A 21,814-nucleotide genomic window follows, 5' to 3' on the forward strand; every position below is an offset into this window, starting at 1 on the left:
TTTTAAAAGCATATCTGGTGTGATTTCTTTTTTGCATATTTAGATAGTCTTTATCAAACAAATTTCATGTTAAATTATAATATTTAATTGTTTTCTCGAAAAATTCAAAATTTTTACTGTGGACTGTTGAAATATGTTCACCCCTGTTTAGGTAAGCTCTTTAACATTTCTGAATAGTGCCGAAGTGGTTCAGAAACATTCCCGATTTAGATATAATCAAAAGCAATACCGAATAAATAAAAACACTTTCATAAAATAATCTTGAACATACCTACTAGTCATAGACTAAATAAAAGTTATAAAAATGATAATAAGTAATAATTCAACTAATATAAGCTTTCTAAAGCTTTTTCAGTTCCATACTCTTATTGCAGTATTTTTTTATTTTAGTAGTTTTAGTAAAGAAGAAGCGGTAAGGCAAACGTACACGCAGCTTCATTAAGTATTAATTCAGAAATTCTCGAGATTTGTCAAGCGAAAAAAAAACTTTTGAAGTATGTATTACTGTACAAGGTGCGTTCCAAAGTCAACAGGATCACATTTTGAATCTAGCGCCCCCTGGTGGCGCCATCTATATGTCGACTGGTGCGTTAGAATCTGCTATCTTTATTTATCGATTCTCAATGGACAATTTCATGACATTTCATCGATTGGAAGTGAAGTTATTGCGTTTTAATTGTCAGTATGTTTGTGTTATCGGTGCAAAATGAGCTTCGAACAAAGAGCCAACATTAAATTTTGTTTTAAAATTGATGAAACTTTAACTGAAACGTTTCAATTGATGAAACAAGTTTATGGCGATGATTACCAATCCCGCAGCAGAGTGCACGTTTTCAAAGTGGTCGTGGGAACATAACGTGAACGATCAACGTGTGGGCCGATCAAAATCCGCGATTACCGGAAATTCCATCGAAATTGTGCGTGAATTCATCAAAAATGAGCCGAAATCATCATTGAAATTCATGGAAATGGAATTGAACATCTCCAAAACATCGATTTATCGTATTTTGACCGAACTTTTTGGCTTACGAAAGGTATGTGAACGGTTTGTTTCGCACAAATTGACTGATGACCAAAAATTGCTCAGAATCCAACATTCGATTCGACGCTTGTGACCGATTATTTGAACAAAAATCACATTTTAACCATTAACCACTCCCCGTATTCACCTGATATGGCACCGTGCGACTTCTTCCTTTTCGGAAAAATGCATTTGCCCATGAAAGGAAAGCATTATGCAGACGTAGAGGCCATTCAAAAGGTTTGCATCGGCATACTGGCGTCTATACCGGCCAACGAGCTTAAACACTCGTTCGACATGCTTTTGGACCGTGCAAAAGCTATATTGAAGCAGGAGACTATTCTGAATAAAATAAATTGATTTTGCCGAAAACACAATTTCTTCTGTTTTTTTTTTTAAGTCCTGTTTACTTTGGAATGCACCAAACAAAAAACATCAGTTTTTTTTCAATGGAAAGACGGATAATGGAAAAATTTTATCCCCAACTACCGAAGACCAAATTGGTTTTCTGAGCTTCCTCAAAACAACTCATTGAAAACTGCAAGCAAAGTTTTTTCTTAGTTATCAGGTAAAGATTCAGCTCAAGGTATTTTTAGTACTATTGTGAATATAACGGGTGCTCCAAATAGGGGTACTTTTTTCAATAGCCTTTTTTTGATAGATCACACATAAGTCGTGTCAAGCTGTCATGTTATTTTTGTTCAGTATTGTTTGGCATTTCATCGTGGTAATACTTAATCCTGAACAACAACAAAAACTCACATTTTGTAAAGAATGTGTTTCGCGCGCTTCGCTCAACTTATGGTCAATATAATTGGCCTACTGAGGGTACTATTCGCAACACCATCTCACATCTTGAGACTCAGCATTCATTATTGGTTAATATTGGAGAGAATAGAAAACGCCCAACACGCAATGAATAAATTATAGTAGTTTTAGCTGAGAGTGTATACGAAGAGCGAGGAGAGTCGATTCCGCACCGTTCGCAGCAGCTCGGACTGACGTATAAAACGACTTGACGCATTTTATGTCGAGAACTTAAACTGGTAGCGTATAAAATATAGCTTGTGCAAGAACTGAAGCCGCTCGACCTTCCCAAGCGACATCACTTCGTTCTATCGGTTCTTCAAAAGTTCTAAGAAGACCCGAAGTTTGCGTGCTAAATTTTGTTCAGCGATGAAGCCATTTCTAGTTAGGTATGTATGTAAATAAGGAAAATTGCCGCATTAGGGACGAAGAACAACCTGAAGTGTTTCAAGAACTGCCATTTCATGCAGAAAAAAAAACTGTTTGGTGTGGTTTGTGGGAAGGTGGAATCTTCGGTTCATATTTCTTCAAAAATGATGCCGATGAGAACGTAACCGTCAATGCGACCGTTATCGCGCCATGATAAGCGACTGTTTGATGCCTGAAATTGAGGCTTGTGATCTCAGCGACATTTGGTTTCAACAAGACGACGCCGCTTCCCACAAATCGCATCATTCAATAGGTTTATTGAGAGAACACTTCGGTGAGCAGATAATTTCACGTTTTGGGCCGTTCGATTGGCCATCAAGGTCGTGTGTCATCACACCGTTAGATTTTTCCTGTGGGAATATGCAAAAGTCTAATGTCTATGCGGACAATACCGCTTCGATTCAGGTCTTGGAGCAAAACATCACGCGTATCATTTGCCAGCTACCAGTTGAAATGCTCGAAGAAATCATCGAAAACTAGACCCAACGTATAGACCATCTGCGACGTAGCCGAGGCCAATATTTGAAAGAGATAGTCTTGAAAAAATAAGTGCAAAATAATGTTCTTTCGAATAGTAGTCAACATTCCCCATTAACTTTGAAGTGTCTGTGTTTTTCGTTAAAAAAGTAGGAAACCTTGAGATGGATCACCCTTTATATAGCCAAAACTTCGAAGATGTGGCAAATTTTGTAATTTTTTTGTTAATTTTAAAATGAAATATATATGTAATTGCGGTACTCACAACTTGTTTAAAAAAATTGTTGTTGGATTTCATACAAAAATGAGTTTTACACATTTACAATTCTCAATGCTATGTTTTCGAATCGTTATAACTTATAACTTTATGAGACTTGTGAAAACCCTAAATAATTTTTATCAAAAAGTATGAAGTTGATTCAGTGGGGAAAGACTCTTCTCAGCAAACCAAATATTATAAAAGTAAAGTCTATTCAAATACAGAGTGCGTAAAATTTAGAGAATAAGAAAATCCATTTATCTGATTAATCTAGTCTTCGGGGAATATTATCCGCAGAATAAATGAACTTTTGTGTGTTCGTGATGATTCAAATCCCACAAATGAACCCATTATGCTTTAGAAATTAAAATTTTTAGTACCGTAAATTGAAATGTCTAAACAAGAATCATTTCGGTTTGTTGAAAGAGCAGTATATGCAAAGACGTGATGAAAACCTTTAATTTACCTACCTAGACTATGCTACCACTCAAGTGCTTCACACACTGTAAGGCACATATGAAAACAACTTATTAATGGCAGATTAAATAGCTGATCGTGCAATTCCATTAAGAAAAAATAGGCAATCAACTATCAGCCGAGGTCTAGATTAATAAGTTACTGAGTGTCAGCACACAGAAGGCAATAAAATAAACCCTTTAACTGCGACCCTTAGGTAAATAGACGAGTACAATTTCGTAGCTAAGAAAACCCTGAAGACAAACATTTACATACTTAGGTCAGAGTGGCAATCCATAAAAAGCCTTCTGAGTCCCCCACAAGTTTAAAATTGATAAAAATGTATAATATAAGCTATGCTACATTTATCGATAAGCATAAACGCTCAAACTTTAATTGTATATGTTCGACGCAATATGTGAGAGGAAATAGTTTTATTTATAAATATATCTGCAAAACAAAAACATTCGCAACAAATGAACAACAATGCAAAGTGCATTGATTCCAATTATCATAAACAGAGTTTAGCGAAGCAAATGTCCGATTCGATGAAAGCAGGCCGCCCAGAAGCGCGCGTCCGGAATAGCGTGAGAGATAAGAAATGACTTATCAGCTGGTAGCAAAGCAATAGCTGAGACAATAGCTCACCAAAGAGCAGCAACGCATTGCGAAAACTGCGACAACAATAGCGGAATTAGAGAGCGCGCTGTGAAATATTGCAAAAACCACTCGAGAGCGGATTAAGGGAGAAGACGCAATATGAAGGCAACTTATTAAAGCTAATTGTCAGTTCGAGTGTATCTCAAGCGCCACTTGGCAGACAATACGATTTATAATTTGCCGGAGAACACTTTGCAAACGCTGAAAGCACTCATAATACGAGTGTTATGGGGTCCGTAAATGCGCGTTTTACACTCAAAATCGTTTACAAAGCAGCGCAGCTCACTCACTTGGCGCTCACGAGCGCGCAGGTTTGGTGGCGCGAAACAAGTTGTTGTAGCGTGCTTTGCGCGAAAAGCGTATGCTGTAAGTTGTAAGCTGTAACCCTTTGAGCTTAGCGCCGCTGCTTGAGGCTCGCGCTGTTTGTATGAGTGCATGTACGCGCGGCTGCTGGCAGTTGCTGAGAGAGTTGCGCTTAAATGATATTGCCAAGTTGTTGCAGAAATTATTTTCTCAGCGTATTTCGAGCGTTAATGGTGTGGCATTTTGCGCAGCGCGTGCAATTTAAATCGAATATAAAGCGTTACCCAGCCGTGACCGTGCGTGTCAGCGTGCGCGCGTGTGTGTGTGTATTAATATTTGAATCAATTGCAATCTATAAGCGAATAGTTCGATTATTTGTCATTTGCGGCAAAAGTGATTTGAAAAGAATTGCAAGAAATGGCTGATATTGTGTGCTAACAACAAAGCAGCGAAACAAAAGACTTAAGCGACGAACGCGTTGGCCTTACGCATAGTTGGCGAAGGTGCTGCGCATGCGCAACATAAACAAATTCTATGAAAGTGGAAAATGATGTTGTTATTGGCTTGAAAACAACTAAAATGTATAAAATTCTGCAATAAACAAAATATATAAATATTTGCTCATAAAAAGTGCATTGGCATGGAAAATGTCTGCAAAAATAATAATTATACATATATAATCTGTTGGTCGAAAACATACATACATACATACATATGTGCATTGCAAAATAACACACAAAACAAGTTTCCATAAACGCTAGTGTTTGTGTGCGAAACTCATGTGTCAATTTGGGTCGAGAATATGTGTTTCGGACAGCTTTAAAGCTGAAGAAAAAATACGAAAAAATTTGATTTTGGCGAATTTGTGCAAATGTAACGAATGAGGAATATATTAAAGAGAAAAATAAGTTGGGAGTGCAAAAATTATTAAAAAAAAAAGTAAAATCAAAATTATTTTAATTAATAAAAGCGCTGAAAATAATTAATAATATTATATTATAAAATAATAATTTGTTAACAATATTCATAAAATAATGCAAAAATAAATTGAAAACAAACGTAAAAAATATTATTATTTGAAACAATAAAGCGATACGAAAATTTTACAACAACAAAATCAAGAAAAATTAATGCCAGTAGAGCATAAAAATAATTAAACAACAAATACTACACATTTGTTGAGAAATTCCAAGCAGTTTGCTTCAGCGACTGCAGGAACTCGTTAAATTGTGGCAAGTGTATTTCCACAAGGCCTCCGACGAGCTGGCCGGAGCCGCACAGCTGTCATCGCAGCTGCCACTCCCCGTGCAGCACAGCAACTAACACACAGCTTAAGCTGAAGCAATGCGCGCAAGCTGAAAAAAATGTTAAGGAACATTGTGCTACATGCCACCAATTTGTCGATTGTGCAACAGTGCTGAACACAAGCAAATAAAAAGCAAAGGAAAATGCTGCAAATTTTAATGTAAACAACGTTAACCGCAAATATACAACAACACGGCTAACTGAAATTGCAGCGAAGAATCATTTATCCGCAAATCTGCAAGCATCTTACTAGCCTGCATGCATGCAAGTGCATGTGTGTGTGTGAGTTTGCATGTGAATGTGCTTGTGGCATATTGCACAATTCTTCGCCGTTGTCTGGTGAGCAATTAAGCGCGCTTACAGCGATTGGCAGCCAGCCCGGGCGGCGTACGAGCGCACCACGCCATGCCACTGCCAAGCCGCTGGCCAAGTCAAGCACCTGAACGCTCGCGCCACACAGCTGCATAGCATCCACATATGCTGTGTTGTTGTTGTAATCATATATACAAGTGTGTTGGTGTAACTAAGCCAGTGCTTTTGTGTGTGTGTCCATCACTGCAGCGCATGTATGCCCGCAATGCGCCGCAGCTACGCAACAGCAGCACACACATACTCATACAAACATACTAAACGCGCATATAAAGGCATATGTGTATAAAAAGTAGCCATGAGTGCGCCTGTCTACTGGTTTTGTAACTGCAACCGCTCGCAATGAACTGAAAACCAAAAATAAAAATAAAAACAAAAATACAAATACAAATAAAAACAAAAATTAAAATAAAAACAAAAATACAAATAAAAAGGAAAAAAAGTGCAAAAACAAAAACAAAGCGAAAGAAACTTTGCCAAAAGTTTAAGAAACGAAAATCACATAAAAATATTTAGCGAAAAGCTAGCAACAACAAACAGTGCTTCATAGTTGCAGCAGAAGGAAAACGCAAAGTCAATAAAGTAGCAGCCAAACCCACACGCAGTGCACATCGTATATGTGTGTGTGTCGTGTGACCTATATTCATAGATATAAATAAACTTTAAGTTGTTGTATTGTATTGTTGGTGTTGTTTTTGTTTTTGTTTTCTTGTGTAACGTGTTAACATAAAATCGCCAAAATTGCTGTGCTACTTTGTTCCAGGATTATGGGGTACATCATGCGGCGCTTTCTGCGGTCGGCCATGATCGTCTTCAGTTGGTTCGTTGTACCCTACAGTCGCTTCACCAACATCAAAGTGAACCGCAAAAAGTTGCCGCCCATACGGAGTCATCTGCTGGAAATACCCGCTGTCGATTTGGCCAAACTGATTCGCAATGGAAAGGTGAGTGAGCTATTTTTGCGCTTTTCTTTTAGTTTTTAGTTTGCTATTCTTGTGAAAATTACGACAAACAACACTGGTTACTCAACGCGCTTAAATTTTAAAAATATTGAAATATATTAGTATCATAGTTAAGAGAGAACCAACTTTTTCTAGGGTCTTTGAAAAATCAGTTTATTTTTGGTGACAGTAGTGACTGACTTATTTTAATATAACATTTATCATCTAGTCGCGAATTTGAAACTTCTTTATTTGACACTCAGAAGCGAAAACATGCAATCATATTCAAAATAGTTTAATAGTTTGTATGGCAACTATATGGTATAGTGAACCGATTTTGAAAATTTCTTCAGATATTTTAGCTTTTCTGTTGAGAATAATATATTCAAAATGTCGTGAAGATATCTCATCAAATAAAAAAGTTTTCCATACAAAGACTTAATTTTGACCGGTCAGTTTGTATGACAGCTATATGTTATAGTGATCCGATCTGGACAATTTCTTCCGAGAATATACCGTTACTTTGGATAATAATGGATGCAAAAATTTCGTAAGGATATCTCGTCAAATAAAGTAGTTTTCCAACCAAGCACCGGATTTTGTTCGAGCAGTTTGAAGGCAGCTATATGTTATTGTGGTCCGATATCCACGCTTCCTATAAATGAGTAGCTTCTTAGGAAGGAAAGGACGTGTGCAAAATTTCAGATCCATATCCCAAAAAGTAAGGAACTAATTTGCGTAAAGATGGGCAACAAACAGAGAGATGAAACAAAGAAGAGAGTAGGTTTAATAAACCGCATTAAAAGCTTCTTCGTCCGCTTAAGCCAGTCTAGTTGCCACAAAACTGAGCCGGTAACGTTGAAAACAATTTGAATTCTGAACAAAAGAGATATTATTGCATATCTAAACTTTCGATATACCATATCAACGTCTAGATGCCCTTAATATCAATAGATAAATATTTAATACTTTCAACGTCTACTAACCGATTGTTTTGCCTGGCCAAGAGTTGAAAACTTCAATTCAGTAAAATTATGACTATACATACAGCCGTTGACAGCTAATTAGAAACGTTCCCTTTTTTGTTGGTGGCTGATGAGTATAATGATAAAAAATTTTAATATACCGTTATTTATATTCCTAAAAGTCTTGCATTGTTCGTGTTACTCTATTTACTACTACATTCACTCTGTTTTGTAGTTGTGAAGTTAAAGTTCTTTTAATTTTTTCCCAAATAGTAAATGCGTTACGATGTAGAAGGTATATTAAGTGCGACAGCTAATTAGAAACAGTTGTTTAAAGAATTAAAATTCCTCAAGGTGTTAACTTTTATTAATAATGTTATTGATTTCTGGTTTTCTGGATTTCTGTTTCAAAGTTGTGGTTAAAAATATATTAAAATGTATTATTCAAGTTTTTTAATGAGTAAACGCTCCCCGCCCTACGTAGTTACATTTTTGGCCTTCGTCAGTCTAGAAAGACGTACAAACAAATTTCGAATCAGGTCAAATGCTCAAAAGAAATTGTTTTCAATGCCTTTAAGCATATAAAGAATTTTAAAACTATTTCCAACGTTGCACGCGAAGAAAAACCCGAAAAACTTCAACAGAAATATACCGCAGAATTACTACCATCTCCCGAGGAGACCCAAAAAAAGAGTTCCACTGACATTCTACATAAAATTCAAGACGAATATAATGTCCAAATATCCAAGAAAACAATTGCCCGACGTTTAGTCGAATTTGGGTTTCACGGCAGAACAGCACGCATGACGTGTAGACTTTTCCAACGCTTATTGATCTTGGACAACAAATAAATGGAAGTATGTTGTTTGGAGCGATGTAACGAAATAAATCGCATAGATCCTGATGGTCGAAGGCATGTTTGCCGACCAATCTACAAGAATTTGATCGACGCTATGTTTCACGCGTAGTGAGGCATGGTGGAGGATCAATCATGGTGTGGGAATTTTTTTCCTGAGGTGGTGTAGGTCCGCTCCATATGATTGATGGAATTTTAAATAAGAAGAAATACGTCGACATCCTAAAAACTGCCATTCTGCCATGGCCTAAGGACAATTTGCCTGTTATATGGAGATTCCAACAAAATAACAATCCAAAGCACACGGCAAAGTCAACACAAAAGTTTTTTGTTGAAAATTCCATGAATGTTTTGGAGTGGCCTGAAGAGAGCACATCTGGGTTGATGTCAAAAAAGCTGTAGGCATCAAAAATATCACAAATATGGACGTTCTTTTTGATGAAATTAGGACGACATGGCAAGCAACACTAGTGGTGTGCTGTCAGAGTCTTATAACGTCAATTCGCCGTGGATGTGAAGCAGTATTAAAGTAAAAGGGTTAAGCAACAAAATACTAACTGAAAGTAAGGAATATTTTTTAATAGCAGTATTTTTTGCTGATAAAAAAAATTTCGCTTCTAATTAGCTGTCGCACTCAAATCGTTGATTCTACACATTTTTATTAAAATCTTCAAAAAAAAAAAAGGATTTTTAATTAAAATTTTTACTATTAGAGTATAAGTTTAATGTAAACTTCAATAAAATGAGAAAATGAAAAACGGTAAAAATAAGTGATTTATTCGAAAATAATTTAATTTACTTCAAAATAACTCCCGTTTCTAATTAGCTGTCAACGGCTGTATATCGGAGGAATAGAAAATACTTTTGTGATAAAATAGAGAAAAACGACTGAACAAAAAGTATCTGTTTAGATCGTTTTTTGAGGCAAAATTATAATTAGGCTTTATTTTTTAATCGTATAAGTCAATGAATCGATGAATATCGGTTCATTATTTCAGCCTTCATATGAGTGAAATTCAAAGCCATTGCTGTTTAACTGATGCAACAAAAATTTCCTAAATATCTAATCTCAAAGAAGGTGACTGACAACCCAGATTTCTAGATTATACTCCCATTAACTTAATTTTTTGGGGTATATTTAAAAAGCAATCCTTCGCCCATTGATGGGCTCAAGACAAAAATTGGCGCTTAACTAAAGCGCCTAAGATTTTCAAAGAAGTAACAGAAAACACAGCAAGAGGAGATAACTTTGCTTATGTAGGTCCAACTTCACTGAAATTGCATTGCCCAAATTGTTTGTATAGATTTTGTAACTGGTCGAGTTTTCGTCAAATTTATTCAACCTGTCACAGGGACATAAAATATAGAGGAGTCTCTTACGCTACAATTTGACCACGTTTTCTTTTCATTCTTCGACTATTTGTTTGTAATTATTCTATGGAAGCTTTAAAAATATTTATTAAGTTGATAAGCAGATTACAGATAAATCAAAATATTTGTCTTTGAAAGCAGGAACAGCAAACTTATTGCGCTGTTATTTTGCCATCTTCCAGAAATTAAGGCAATTGTTTATACAAATTTCCATTTAGGAAGCTCAGTGGGCATAAAGTGACAATCTAATTGCTCTATGAATAAATCATTATTTAAGATAATCTCCTTATAAGCACGTTTTTACGAAACACATTCAATTTAGTAAGCTTCAACTAATACTCGGTTATATATTCTTAGCTTTATATATAAAAATGACGTGTCACGTTATTTGTCCGCGATGAAATCCTAAACTACTGAACCGATTTTAGTAAAATTTAGCACACTGTGTCCAGTTTGAAGCAACTTAGAAGATAGGATTGTAAAAACCATTCATAAATAAAAAATACATTGAAAGCTCTATTAAGTGGACATCTTCATTATCCATGCAGACTAGCCGGTCCCACAATTTGTTGATCTTTATTAAGTACAATCTATTCAACGGACAACTCTATTAACTGGACAGAAAGGCTGGTAACCAGACATTTTGAAAGCAGCCTTAAATTCGTTATTTTTTCCAATGAAATTTTTTTGCATGAACGTATATAAAATTAAATCTCAAGTACAATCCCTGTTGAATATACTCTTATACCGACAAAAACGTCATTTCGGAACCCTTATGCGTAAATAAAATCACTGTATTGAATAATTTATTATATGAATAATTCACAAAATTTGGTATATTTTATTTTCAAATCAAAAATGTGATAAGATCACATAGCATACGCGTGGCCCTGATCCATAGTTATTTATATATTTTATTTCCCGAACTTTTTTTTCGAGAATATATTTTTTTTACATGAACATGATAAAATTTCATATTCTCACTTTCACCCTTATTCGTTAAAGTATTTTCAATAGTTTAATCGAATAATAAATTAAAAAGTTAAAATGTCCATGAATATATTTTATTTCCCATTTTCGAAATTTTGTTTATTTAAATTCGTCATATTTTCATACATATGTATGTGTATGATTAAGCATTTATTTGTGAATTCCCAGACGGCCGACAGACCGGTTTAGTAAATGAATTTGGCATAAATTAATTAACTAAAATTTCATGTTGTTATTTTCACAAGATCTGTAATACAAGCTGTGTAGAGTGTAAAAAGGTGGCGCGCCTATGGGCCCTTTTTTAAATAAAAAGTATGAAAACGCAAGACTGACTTGTTAATTTTGGCTTTAAATATTTACTGAATTTATATTTTATTTAAAATACTTTTTATTTGTGTTGCCAGATCACGTTAATGATAATGCCAGCCATATATGTATGTATATGTATATGTACTTCACAGTCGCAAGATCCTCTGACTCTGTGTAAAACGCAAAAGATCAAGAGCTCCCCTAAACTTTCAGCAAGCTTCTTGTTTTCCTAGTTATAACCACTATTCACTGTCTAAAAACCTTGCCAGGAGTTAATTGGTGAGGTGGTTTGGTAAAAACGAGATAGACACTTCTCAGAACTTCCTCTTTGAACATCCTGTTTTTGCTGCTAAGGTTCCAAGGCGTTGAATCTCAAACGTTTAGCAATCCAGAAAAATTAATTGAGACCAAAATCAAGCATCTAAGTAGTTTAAATAGTAAGTAGTGTATCAATGTGGTTTATTGATATAGGAATATTTAGATCCACTTTTAGGAATTTTTGAGTTCTAGGAACCACAAGTGAGTCGTGCAGAGCTGTACAAGTGTGATCTCCAAATCAGGAATCATTAAAATCAGAAATAATTAAAGATGTATGCAGACCAAGAATAACGAATAAGTCACCAAAAACCGTCCACAAGACGCATACTAAACCGGTACAAACCCTTATATACATATATACAAGTATGTCTGGTCAAAGAGAGTCAAGTCGGCAGCGTTCTACCAAATTTGGCAATATTTTCTGCTACAACAGCAACAAATCAGGAAAAGCTTCTAGCACTTTTGCATGTACAAGTATATCTCGTACTATTATTACGACTTAGCCATGAAACCTACCTTCAGCATTTACTAACAAGTTTCAGAATGGAAGCATATACATACATATGCTAGCTATAAACACACAGAAATATGTTTTAGTTTCTCTAAGCGTGTCTAAATTAGCATTACTGCCAATAAGAACGCTTAAATAATAATTATGAAATAATATTCGAGTATTGGCTAGAATTATTACTTCGTATTTACGTTCGTTCTACCACAATTTGTAATAATTAACTGCTAATTACTGCAAAAACAATACTAAAATTCTAGTGAAACATTTAAAGCCGAATGACTTTGGCATCAAAGCAGACTCGTGTAAAGCGGAAAAATACTACAAAACAAATAATAAATACGAATAATGAGCACTTTTCCTCTCACTCTGAGGCGGCAGTTAGAACAGAACATGAACTTATTACTTTAGTAATTCAAATGATCGGCAATTAAAATGATTTGTTATGATTACTGCGGCAAACATTAAGACAAAACTGCGTTTAGCACGAAGGAATATTTTAAATATCCGTATTGATTGGCATAGGAGAAATGAGGTTGGTTGAGATCTAATACAAGTAAAACAAGTATATTACACGGTATGGACTGCTTATCTGACTAAATTTGAGATCTAGCTAGAATATATGAACCAATATAACTCAATATTGTTGCAAAACCGTATTACGATTCGAAATATTCAAATTTAATTTTGAAAAGATATCTCTCATTAATCGTTTTGTAGGTATATTGGGTTTACGGAAGCCCATAGTTATACTCTTGCAATATGTTGCTGTAATGTACTATATAGTAGTTTTATTCATTTCTTTCAAACGTTACTTGTTGTTATTCTTATCAGTGCAGTGGTTAAAAGCTTGACTCGTTGCTTCCTGATTTGTGTTGGACATTGATGAGTCTTATTAAATTGAATTTAAATATTGTGTACAAATTTATGATAATTATTGATAACACTTATAAGATACAAAAAAAATAAAACAGCACACAAACATAGTTAGTGTAGCTTTTTTAAAAAATACAAATTTTGTTAAGTTTTTTTCTAATGGTTAGTTTGCTCAGAACGTTGTCTTTGCTTAAGTTTCTTACTATTACAAGATGTCACTTAATGTATGTATAAGTATCAAAGGGTAAATTAAAATATTGACGAAACGTGAGGGAAAAAACATTAAAAAAAATGGATTAAATTTCAGTTTTTTCGACATATTGGCTATAAGGACACTAAAAACATTGATTTTGGGGTTTACAGTCATCTAAGAACTTAAAGACGGACTTATTCTGAGAAGCTTTGCCAAAGAAAGTTTACCAAAAAAGTCAACATTAAAAAAGTTAGAGACCGAGAAAAATGTGCCTTTCTCTTACAATGGGCCACTTTGATGAAAAACTTCAACAAAAATTTTTGTATGAAACCATGATTGTAACTCAAAAAAGTAATGATGCAGTTCGATTCGTAGGACCCGAAATAGGAGGAAACCGTCGAATTTGGTCTTGTCTTTTTTTTGACTATCACAGTGTAATCAAAGCAGAGGAATATTAAAAAATCGTATGCAAGCTTGAAGAAGGCTTCTTAATGGAATGGATATTACGAATTTTGATAGAGTTCCAGAATTTATTATTAATTCTTTTTTCGGTCAAGGAACGCATATGTAGAGAACGCCTACTAGTAACAACGTTTGGATTCGTAAATGGATTAAGTACAGATCAATTGTTCTTATTATTAAGATGGAAACCGTTTCGGAAGGACCATCAGATTAAAATTATCGACCTTTATAAATGGCTTGAAGATCCAGTGCATGGTAGACGGTGTTATACTAGTTTTAACGTGGCATTGGGATTAGTTGTATTTTGTAATGGTGATATTTGAAAACATGGAACACGAATTCCAAATTCCTTCTAAAAGTATAATAAAACACATACATACGTAATTACGTCAACAATATTTTTTAATGTTTTTTTCCAGTAGTTAAGTTCGGTGCCTATTTGTACACATTTCTTTAAAGTTTTTTTATTATAGTAAGTATAAAGTAATTAATAACAAAAAAAGGAGAGCCATGAGAGATAAGGACAAAAAATTATGGTTGTCCCTTTTACGAAATGTCCAATATATAACTTTTTGCATAAGAAAAAAATGAGAAATAAAGCCATAATGGCCTTATATTTCATGGCTCTATCGCACCCCTCCATAAAAAAATCATTTATTTATCAGATAAATATTTGAAGGGTTTCATGAACTTCTGCACGACAGAATGGACATACTAGTTTACTGGTTTGATCAATTTTGTGAGTATGCATTGTAAGACAGCATTCACTGCAAATTTTCAAGTGCTTACAAGGAAAAAATAAGATATTTGGCTGCTTTATGAAACAAACCACACACATATTATTATTAATTGTATTCTGGTTGGTTTCAATATGGTTTAACGACTCGTCTTCAATGTCCTCTTCCAAATATGATAATTCTTCAAAAAGATCTTCATCAGGCTCCATTTGTACAATTAAATTATTTTTTGATAACACCAGTTGGTCAAGGAATTTAGAAGGAGTTATAGTACCTTGTAAGAGATCATTCTTGAACTCATATCTGCTTTCAAAACATAAGACTTTTTAATACGCTTTTTTCCCACACTACCATTGGTATTCATCAATAGTTCAAATTTTCTTACTTTTTCAAATTCTTGCATCTGTAAAAATGCTACAAATTTGAAAAAAGTAGTCTTCTTTGGAATGATTTTTCCTATGATCCGTGCGGATTTTGTTTTTACATTATTTAAAAATTTTAGTTCTTTGTACAGAGCCTCTTGATTATCGTGATTGTGCGCTTTATAATTTTTTGCTTTAATGCACTCGCTGCAAAATAACATTATTCGTGATGGACAATCCTTTACATAACAAACATAAAAATGTTTTTCTAATTTAGTGCACTTTTTAATATATAATTGTTTCTCAAAAAAAATATAAAGAAGCTTGCTGTTATTCCTCTTCCCTGCAATTATTTCGTATGTCACACTCATGTTCACTATTGAAATTCACAAACTTAACTAATCAATATAATGATAAGGTCTTGTAAACTTGCACATTTAACAACAAATTTGAAACAATACCATTCATTTCGTAAAGGCCAAAAAATAACGGAACTTTTCGAAAGCATATTCTATGTACAATACAATACATTTTTTTTAAAAAGCAACAAAAAGAACATTATGAAATTCAATGAGAAACAACGTGAAGAGCAACAAATAACGGCAAAAATTATTAAGCTCACTTAAAATGCAAAATTATGAAAATGAAATAAGTCCCACTTAAAACGAAATATATATAAATTTAGGGGTATGAAATAACTCCCACTTTACAAAACGAATTTATTCCCACTCAAAACGAAATAAGTCCCACTTAAAATAAAAACGCGTAACGAAATAAGTCCCAGACGAAATAAGTCATTTTAAAAACGAAATAACTCCCACTTTCGAAATAGCAATTTTTGGTGGGACTTATTTCGTTTTTAAAAGTGGGACTTATTTCGTGGGAGTTATTTCATAGACCCGATTCCACCAGCCCAAAAACCACACCAAACCGTTGTTTTTTCTGTCTGAAATGGCAGTCTTGAATATTTTTGAGTTGCTCTTCGCTCCAAATGCGGCAATTTTGCTTGTTTACGTACCCATTGAACCAGAAATGGGTATTATCGCTGAACAAAATTTAGCTCGAAAACGTCGGATATTCTTGGAACTTTTCAAGAGTCCGTACAGTGAAGCGATGTCGATTGGGAAGGTCGACCGGCTTCAGTTTTTGTATTTTGTCAAGTCGTCCAGACGGTCTTTCGTGTACACTCTCAGCTAGTGCTGCTGTAATTTCTTCACTGCGTGCTGGACGTGGTCTATTCGGTCGCATATTATCCAATAATGAATGCTGGATCTCAAGGTGGGTGATGGTGCTGCGAATAGTACGCTCAGAAGTTCTGATTATAACATTATTCAAATGACCTCCACGACTTTTTTTGCAGGAACGAGTTCGATGAACTCAATTTTTAAGTAGTTTTGCTACTAAATCAAGTCGTCTATTATGAACATCGCGCTCAATATTGATTTCTAAAGCTTGAAGAGAGTCTGGTTTATTGCTAAAGACTCCAAAAAAACTCACGAGAACTAGTCTGGTATTGTTAAATCACAACTTCTTGAAGGCCATTCAATGTCGCAATTTCCTGAATTAATCGTATCTCTTAACTCTATGTGGTAAGCAGCCGTGACTTGTTGAGACGATGTTGTTAAGATCAACTTCTTCCAATTGCGGCCATATAAAGTTGGTTATCATCGATCTATTCCGCTCTCCATTGACAGTAACGGTGTCACCAGTATCATTTCGAAAGAAGTACGAACTGATGATCGCACCAGACCAAAAACCACACCAAACTTTCAATTTAGGTGTATGTATTGTATTGTTTGTCATGATTAATTAGTGGACTTTCTTCGCCCCAGAATTGACAGTTTTGTTTACTTACCGCACCAGTCAGATGAAAAAGAACCTCATCGGAGAAGATGATTTAAAAACAAGAAAAAACGTTAACTTCGGCTGCACCGAAGCTAATATACCCTTCATAGGTCTCCAATGCAAGCGTTTGACTCCGATCGTTTAGTTTGTATGGAAGCTATATACTATATGCAAAATTTCAAAACGATATCTTAAAAATTGAGGGACTAGTTCGTATATATACACACGGACAGACAGACCGACGGACATGGCTAAATCGACTCAGCTCAACTTACTGATCATTTAAACATATACTTTATAGGGTCTCTCACGCTTCCTTCTGGCTGCCACAAATTTCGTGGCAAACTTCATATACCCTACATATTTATTTATTTTCATATATTCAACAATGCGACGAATAGCACGCAAAGGTGAATGATTATCACGACCATAAAATGGCAAAAGCGTACGAAAAGTTGCAATTGGAGAACGATTATTTTGAGAATAAAATTGAAGAGTTTCAAAACATTACATAAAACTTTCCATAATGAAACTGTAAACATTACTGAATATAATGAAACAAAAAATTACAGATCATGGCATACTAAAAATTGGCGAAACGACAATTAGAAATCATATCATCCTTATTGAAAACCCTGGTACCAAGTTTTATATTTCGAAATCCAGGTTGGAAATTAAATTATATTATATTAGATATTAGAAGACTCCATTTTCGAACTTTGCAAAGAGAACGGAATGGAAATGTTTCGAACATATTCTTTGCCACTCTAAGTTCGGCCGGAATTCGGCCGTCACCAACCCACCAAGGGCGCTAAACTCAGCTACAAACCTCGAATTTGACACACAGCTTTTCATTGTGGTATACTATGTGGTTGAATTATTTTGAATTTTGATCTTGCTCTGAACGTTTAATAAGTTTTCTCGACTAAACTTAATGAGACGTAAGCATTTCATAGATTTTAGGTATTACAAACAGCACGAAATTGTTTAATTTGTATGCAAATACTAAACAAGCCGCCACGAAAAGGCTACGGAAAATGATCCGCGAAAATCAGATACATATATTCCTATTCGTATCATTCCAAAAACATACAAAAAATTGTTGTGAAACTTTGCTAAAACAAACTTATAAAATGTGGAGTCTATGCTCTTGTATTTCTATCTTCTACCAATATATGTAAATAATAATAAAATACAACAAAAATAAACGATATTTTCTTGTGATTGCATCAATATGAAAATCGTGAGAAACGTTTACGTAACTGAAACGTGCCACACGCCACAAACGTCACATAGTTGCAAATGTTATGACTTCATTTATAAACATTAGGGTGCGCATTATACTATATAATATTATATAAAATAAAATAAATTGTTGCAGAATGATTTTTGAGAGCATACTTGTATAGACTGAAATAAACAACTTTCACTGAGAAAATTATGTTATAATTTCTTTAGTAATTATCGGGATGAAAAAAGATTCGGATTTTGCCAGATCGGCATCTTTGCACATTGACCTCTTGTCCAAAAAAATATATAAACACAAAAACAAAGTTATAGAGTTGAATTTGATACAAGAGTGAAATCGGTTTTAAATCTATAGCTTCTGAAGCAAACTTGTTCAGAATTATCCACCGAACATTTGAGTTTCTGTTAATATCAGTGTTATTGAAGCACCCTAATAAATATATTTTTCTTCAGTGGATTACAAGATAAGACAATCACATGAACTATCATAATGAGACATGAGAAAAGTGACAGGAATCAATGATTTTTCGTTTATAGTTCGGTTGATATTTCAGTTTTCAAATTTTAGTTAGATCGCTTGAAGTTCAACAGTAGAACCTAACCTAATCTAAACTACTTTGCTGAAAATTTTGATAATCTTATTCATAGATGATTTATGTATTTATTTCACGATACTTAAAGTGTTACGAGAAATATACGAAATCAAGGCTCGTAACCGTGATGAACTATTATAACATTATATATTAATATTTTTTCACTAGATGTATCTATACTGACTCAATCACTTATTTACATATGCATAAATTACACATAAAACTGTAAATATTGGTGTTATTTTATCGTATGATAAAAATAATCTGATTATATCTCTAAATCCAGCGCTTGCAATATGCCATTGGTCGACATTAAGCCGGGCTTTACAATTATTGGCACTTATGTGCAATTATTGTCGCTTTAAATATGCAAATATGATTAAATTCAATGATATCAACCATAAATAACGCTTTACTAGATGTGAGTGATACATTTCCATTAAATGCATAATATTGTGATTTTGGAATTATAGTAACACTACTATATTTCGTTCACTTAGCTGAGCTTATTATTAGGGTGAGGTGTATGATACGGTTGACGCGACGAAATGACTTCCGAATGTTTGTCAGTCCTTCCGTGTCGGACATTTAATATGTTTATTACCAATATCTCGTTAACTACTAAAGCTATGACACTTGATATAATGGGTGAGAGCATTTAGTTTGAAAAAAAATCGGCTGATAACCACGTTAATAGAGGGAAGAATAAAGCAGGTGGGCCTAGTAAATTAGTACCGTTTATGAAGTTCTCCGTCACTCTGTTTGTCCTTATAGCCCATATAACTTCTCTATAACTTCTCATATGTCCTCTTAACCGGACACCCACTGTCGCAGTGTTTTTTTCCGGCTAAGTGAGCTGTTCGCTTATGGGGAATTGGCAAAAATGTGTCTTAAAATGTATTCTTAGAGTCAGATGCTGTAATTTTGAACTATATTTCTATTTGAACGAATAAATGCAAGCCAAAGTCAGTTGGGAGTGATTGAATGAAAATTATATCATTAGTTTTCCAAGCACGGTGGCTGTGCGCCATTGTTCTGAAAGAAAACTTTCTCAAAACACGACAAATTATCAAGAATTTAAAAGAGCGGGAACTATAAGTTGTACACAATTTCCTTTAAACATTTTAAGATTAAGGCGATTGCATAATAAAAAAAATATTTCAAAATTATTACAAATTATAATTACATTTTATTTTTGAATTTTTAATTAGACAAAAACAAATGAGTCAAATAAATGAACACATTTTAAATAATTATTATCGTACAATAATATTTATATACATATATATAGGTGGAAGTAATATATATTTGTATATATGTATACCTAATACTTAAAGCAAAAAAGACTATTTCCAAGTAAATACACATACGGATAACGATAACCTCAAATGACAGTGCCGTAACACAATGTACAATGTAGTACAAACGGTGATTATAAACTCAAATATATACTCTACACTGTATACGGTCAAACATACATATTATACTTATATAATAGAATGATGATGAATATTACCTAATTTGTGCCCTCATTCGAATAGATGAAAGTATTTTGTGTGAAGAGGCTCTGTGAGTTTACCAGAAATATTTCGATATTTATGGAGATTTATGGAAAAATTAAGACAGTTGCTTAAATACTTATATATAGCTGTCTTACCTACTATACATGTTTGAATAGTTTTCGAAATTGATCGACATGACACTACCGAGTGAAGAGCAGTGTCAACCGACCTGCCTTTGCTGTAGACATGTCCACCGCTAGACATCATATTCCTTGCTACCTGAACAAGCTAGAGTTGATTGTGAACTGCCGACAGAAGACTGATGTTCTATTAATGCTATTCTACAAGTAGCATGCTTATTATTAATATCCAGTAAATAGACGTAAAACTTTTATTAAATATTGATTCGCCTAGAAAACCGAGAGATTCAATTTTTGGTGCCTAACGGTTTATGAATCAGCATAAATTTCCTCCCGCATTATTTTTCATTCGAGCTTCTTATAGATGCTTTTATTAAAATGTTCTCTGAACACTACAGATCTACTAAGGCTACTAATTTCAATACGAGATAATTTACCAATCGACCGGCCCAAAACATGAAATTATCTGCTCACCGAAGTGTTTTCCCAATAAATCCATTGATTGATGCGATGTGTGGGAAGTGGCGCCGTCTTGTTGAAACCAAATGTCGCCGAGGTCACGAACTTCAATTTCAGGCATCAAATAGTGAAATGCGACAACTTTGCTTGTTTATCCATTGAGCCAGAAATGGACCCCATCGCTAAACAAAATTTGGCTCGAAAACGTCGGATCTTCTTGAAACTTTTCAAGAGCGCATAGAGCGAAGCGATTCCCTTGAGAAGGTCGGGCGGCTTCACTTCTTGCACAAGTTGTATTTGTACGTTTTCATGTCGTTCCATACGTCATTCAGTCCGAGTTGCTGCGAACGGCGCCGAATGGACTCTGCACGGTCTGCGCGTATACTCTCAACTACGGCTGCTATATTTTCTTCACTGCGTGCTGGACGTGGTCTACATGGTCGTATATTATCCAATAATGAATGTTGTTCAGGCGTAAGTAAGTCTTTTCATCAGGAAATGCCAAACAATACTGAACAAAAATAACATGACAGCTTGACACGACTCACTAGTGATCTGTCAAATAAGACGCTTCAAAAAAGTACCTCTACTTGGATCCCCCTTTATAAGTATTAAACATATGTATTTACTTTGACAGCTGATTTGACAGCTATCTGCTGAGTAAATGCGATAGCTCTAAAAAACACACCCTATACAAATATATAGTCAAATGTAACTGTTGCAATTTTTGAAATTTGTGGATAATTTTGCAATCCTTTTATGATTGTGTCGCAAAAACTGGCGTTTCCATTATCTTAGCCAAGTAATAAGCCGACAGGCAACAAATAACAATGCAATTGCATATGCTGTTATACATATATAGGTATATACTTTGTATATGTCTGTTTGCTTGTTGCTAAATAATTGGGTTGCTCTTCACGCTCAATGGTTTCGATTGTTTATGCGCGCGTGCGTCGTGCATTTGCTCATTCATTCAACGATGTATGAAATAAATTGACAGTCGGTAGATAAATGTGTGTATTGTAATAGCTACAGGTATTGTAAAAGACGTGC

The 21,814-nt window shown here is 34.4% G+C and overlaps 1 protein-coding gene across 2 annotated transcripts in view; it reads left to right on the plus strand.

Moving 5' to 3' along the window:
* LOC126753625 (fatty-acid amide hydrolase 2) overlaps positions 1-21,814 on the plus strand; it is a 62,013-nt gene that overhangs the window by 27,346 nt on the left and 12,853 nt on the right. For both annotated transcript variants that reach the window (XM_050465239.1, XM_050465251.1), the window contains one exon: positions 6,850-7,030. In XM_050465239.1, coding sequence (XP_050321196.1) covers positions 6,850-7,030 — 181 coding nt within the window. The remainder of the gene's footprint in view (positions 1-6,849; positions 7,031-21,814) is intronic.

This window comes from Bactrocera neohumeralis, chromosome 2 (assembly GCF_024586455.1).
Source record: "Bactrocera neohumeralis isolate Rockhampton chromosome 2, APGP_CSIRO_Bneo_wtdbg2-racon-allhic-juicebox.fasta_v2, whole genome shotgun sequence".
NCBI lineage: Eukaryota > Metazoa > Arthropoda > Insecta > Diptera > Tephritidae > Bactrocera > Bactrocera neohumeralis.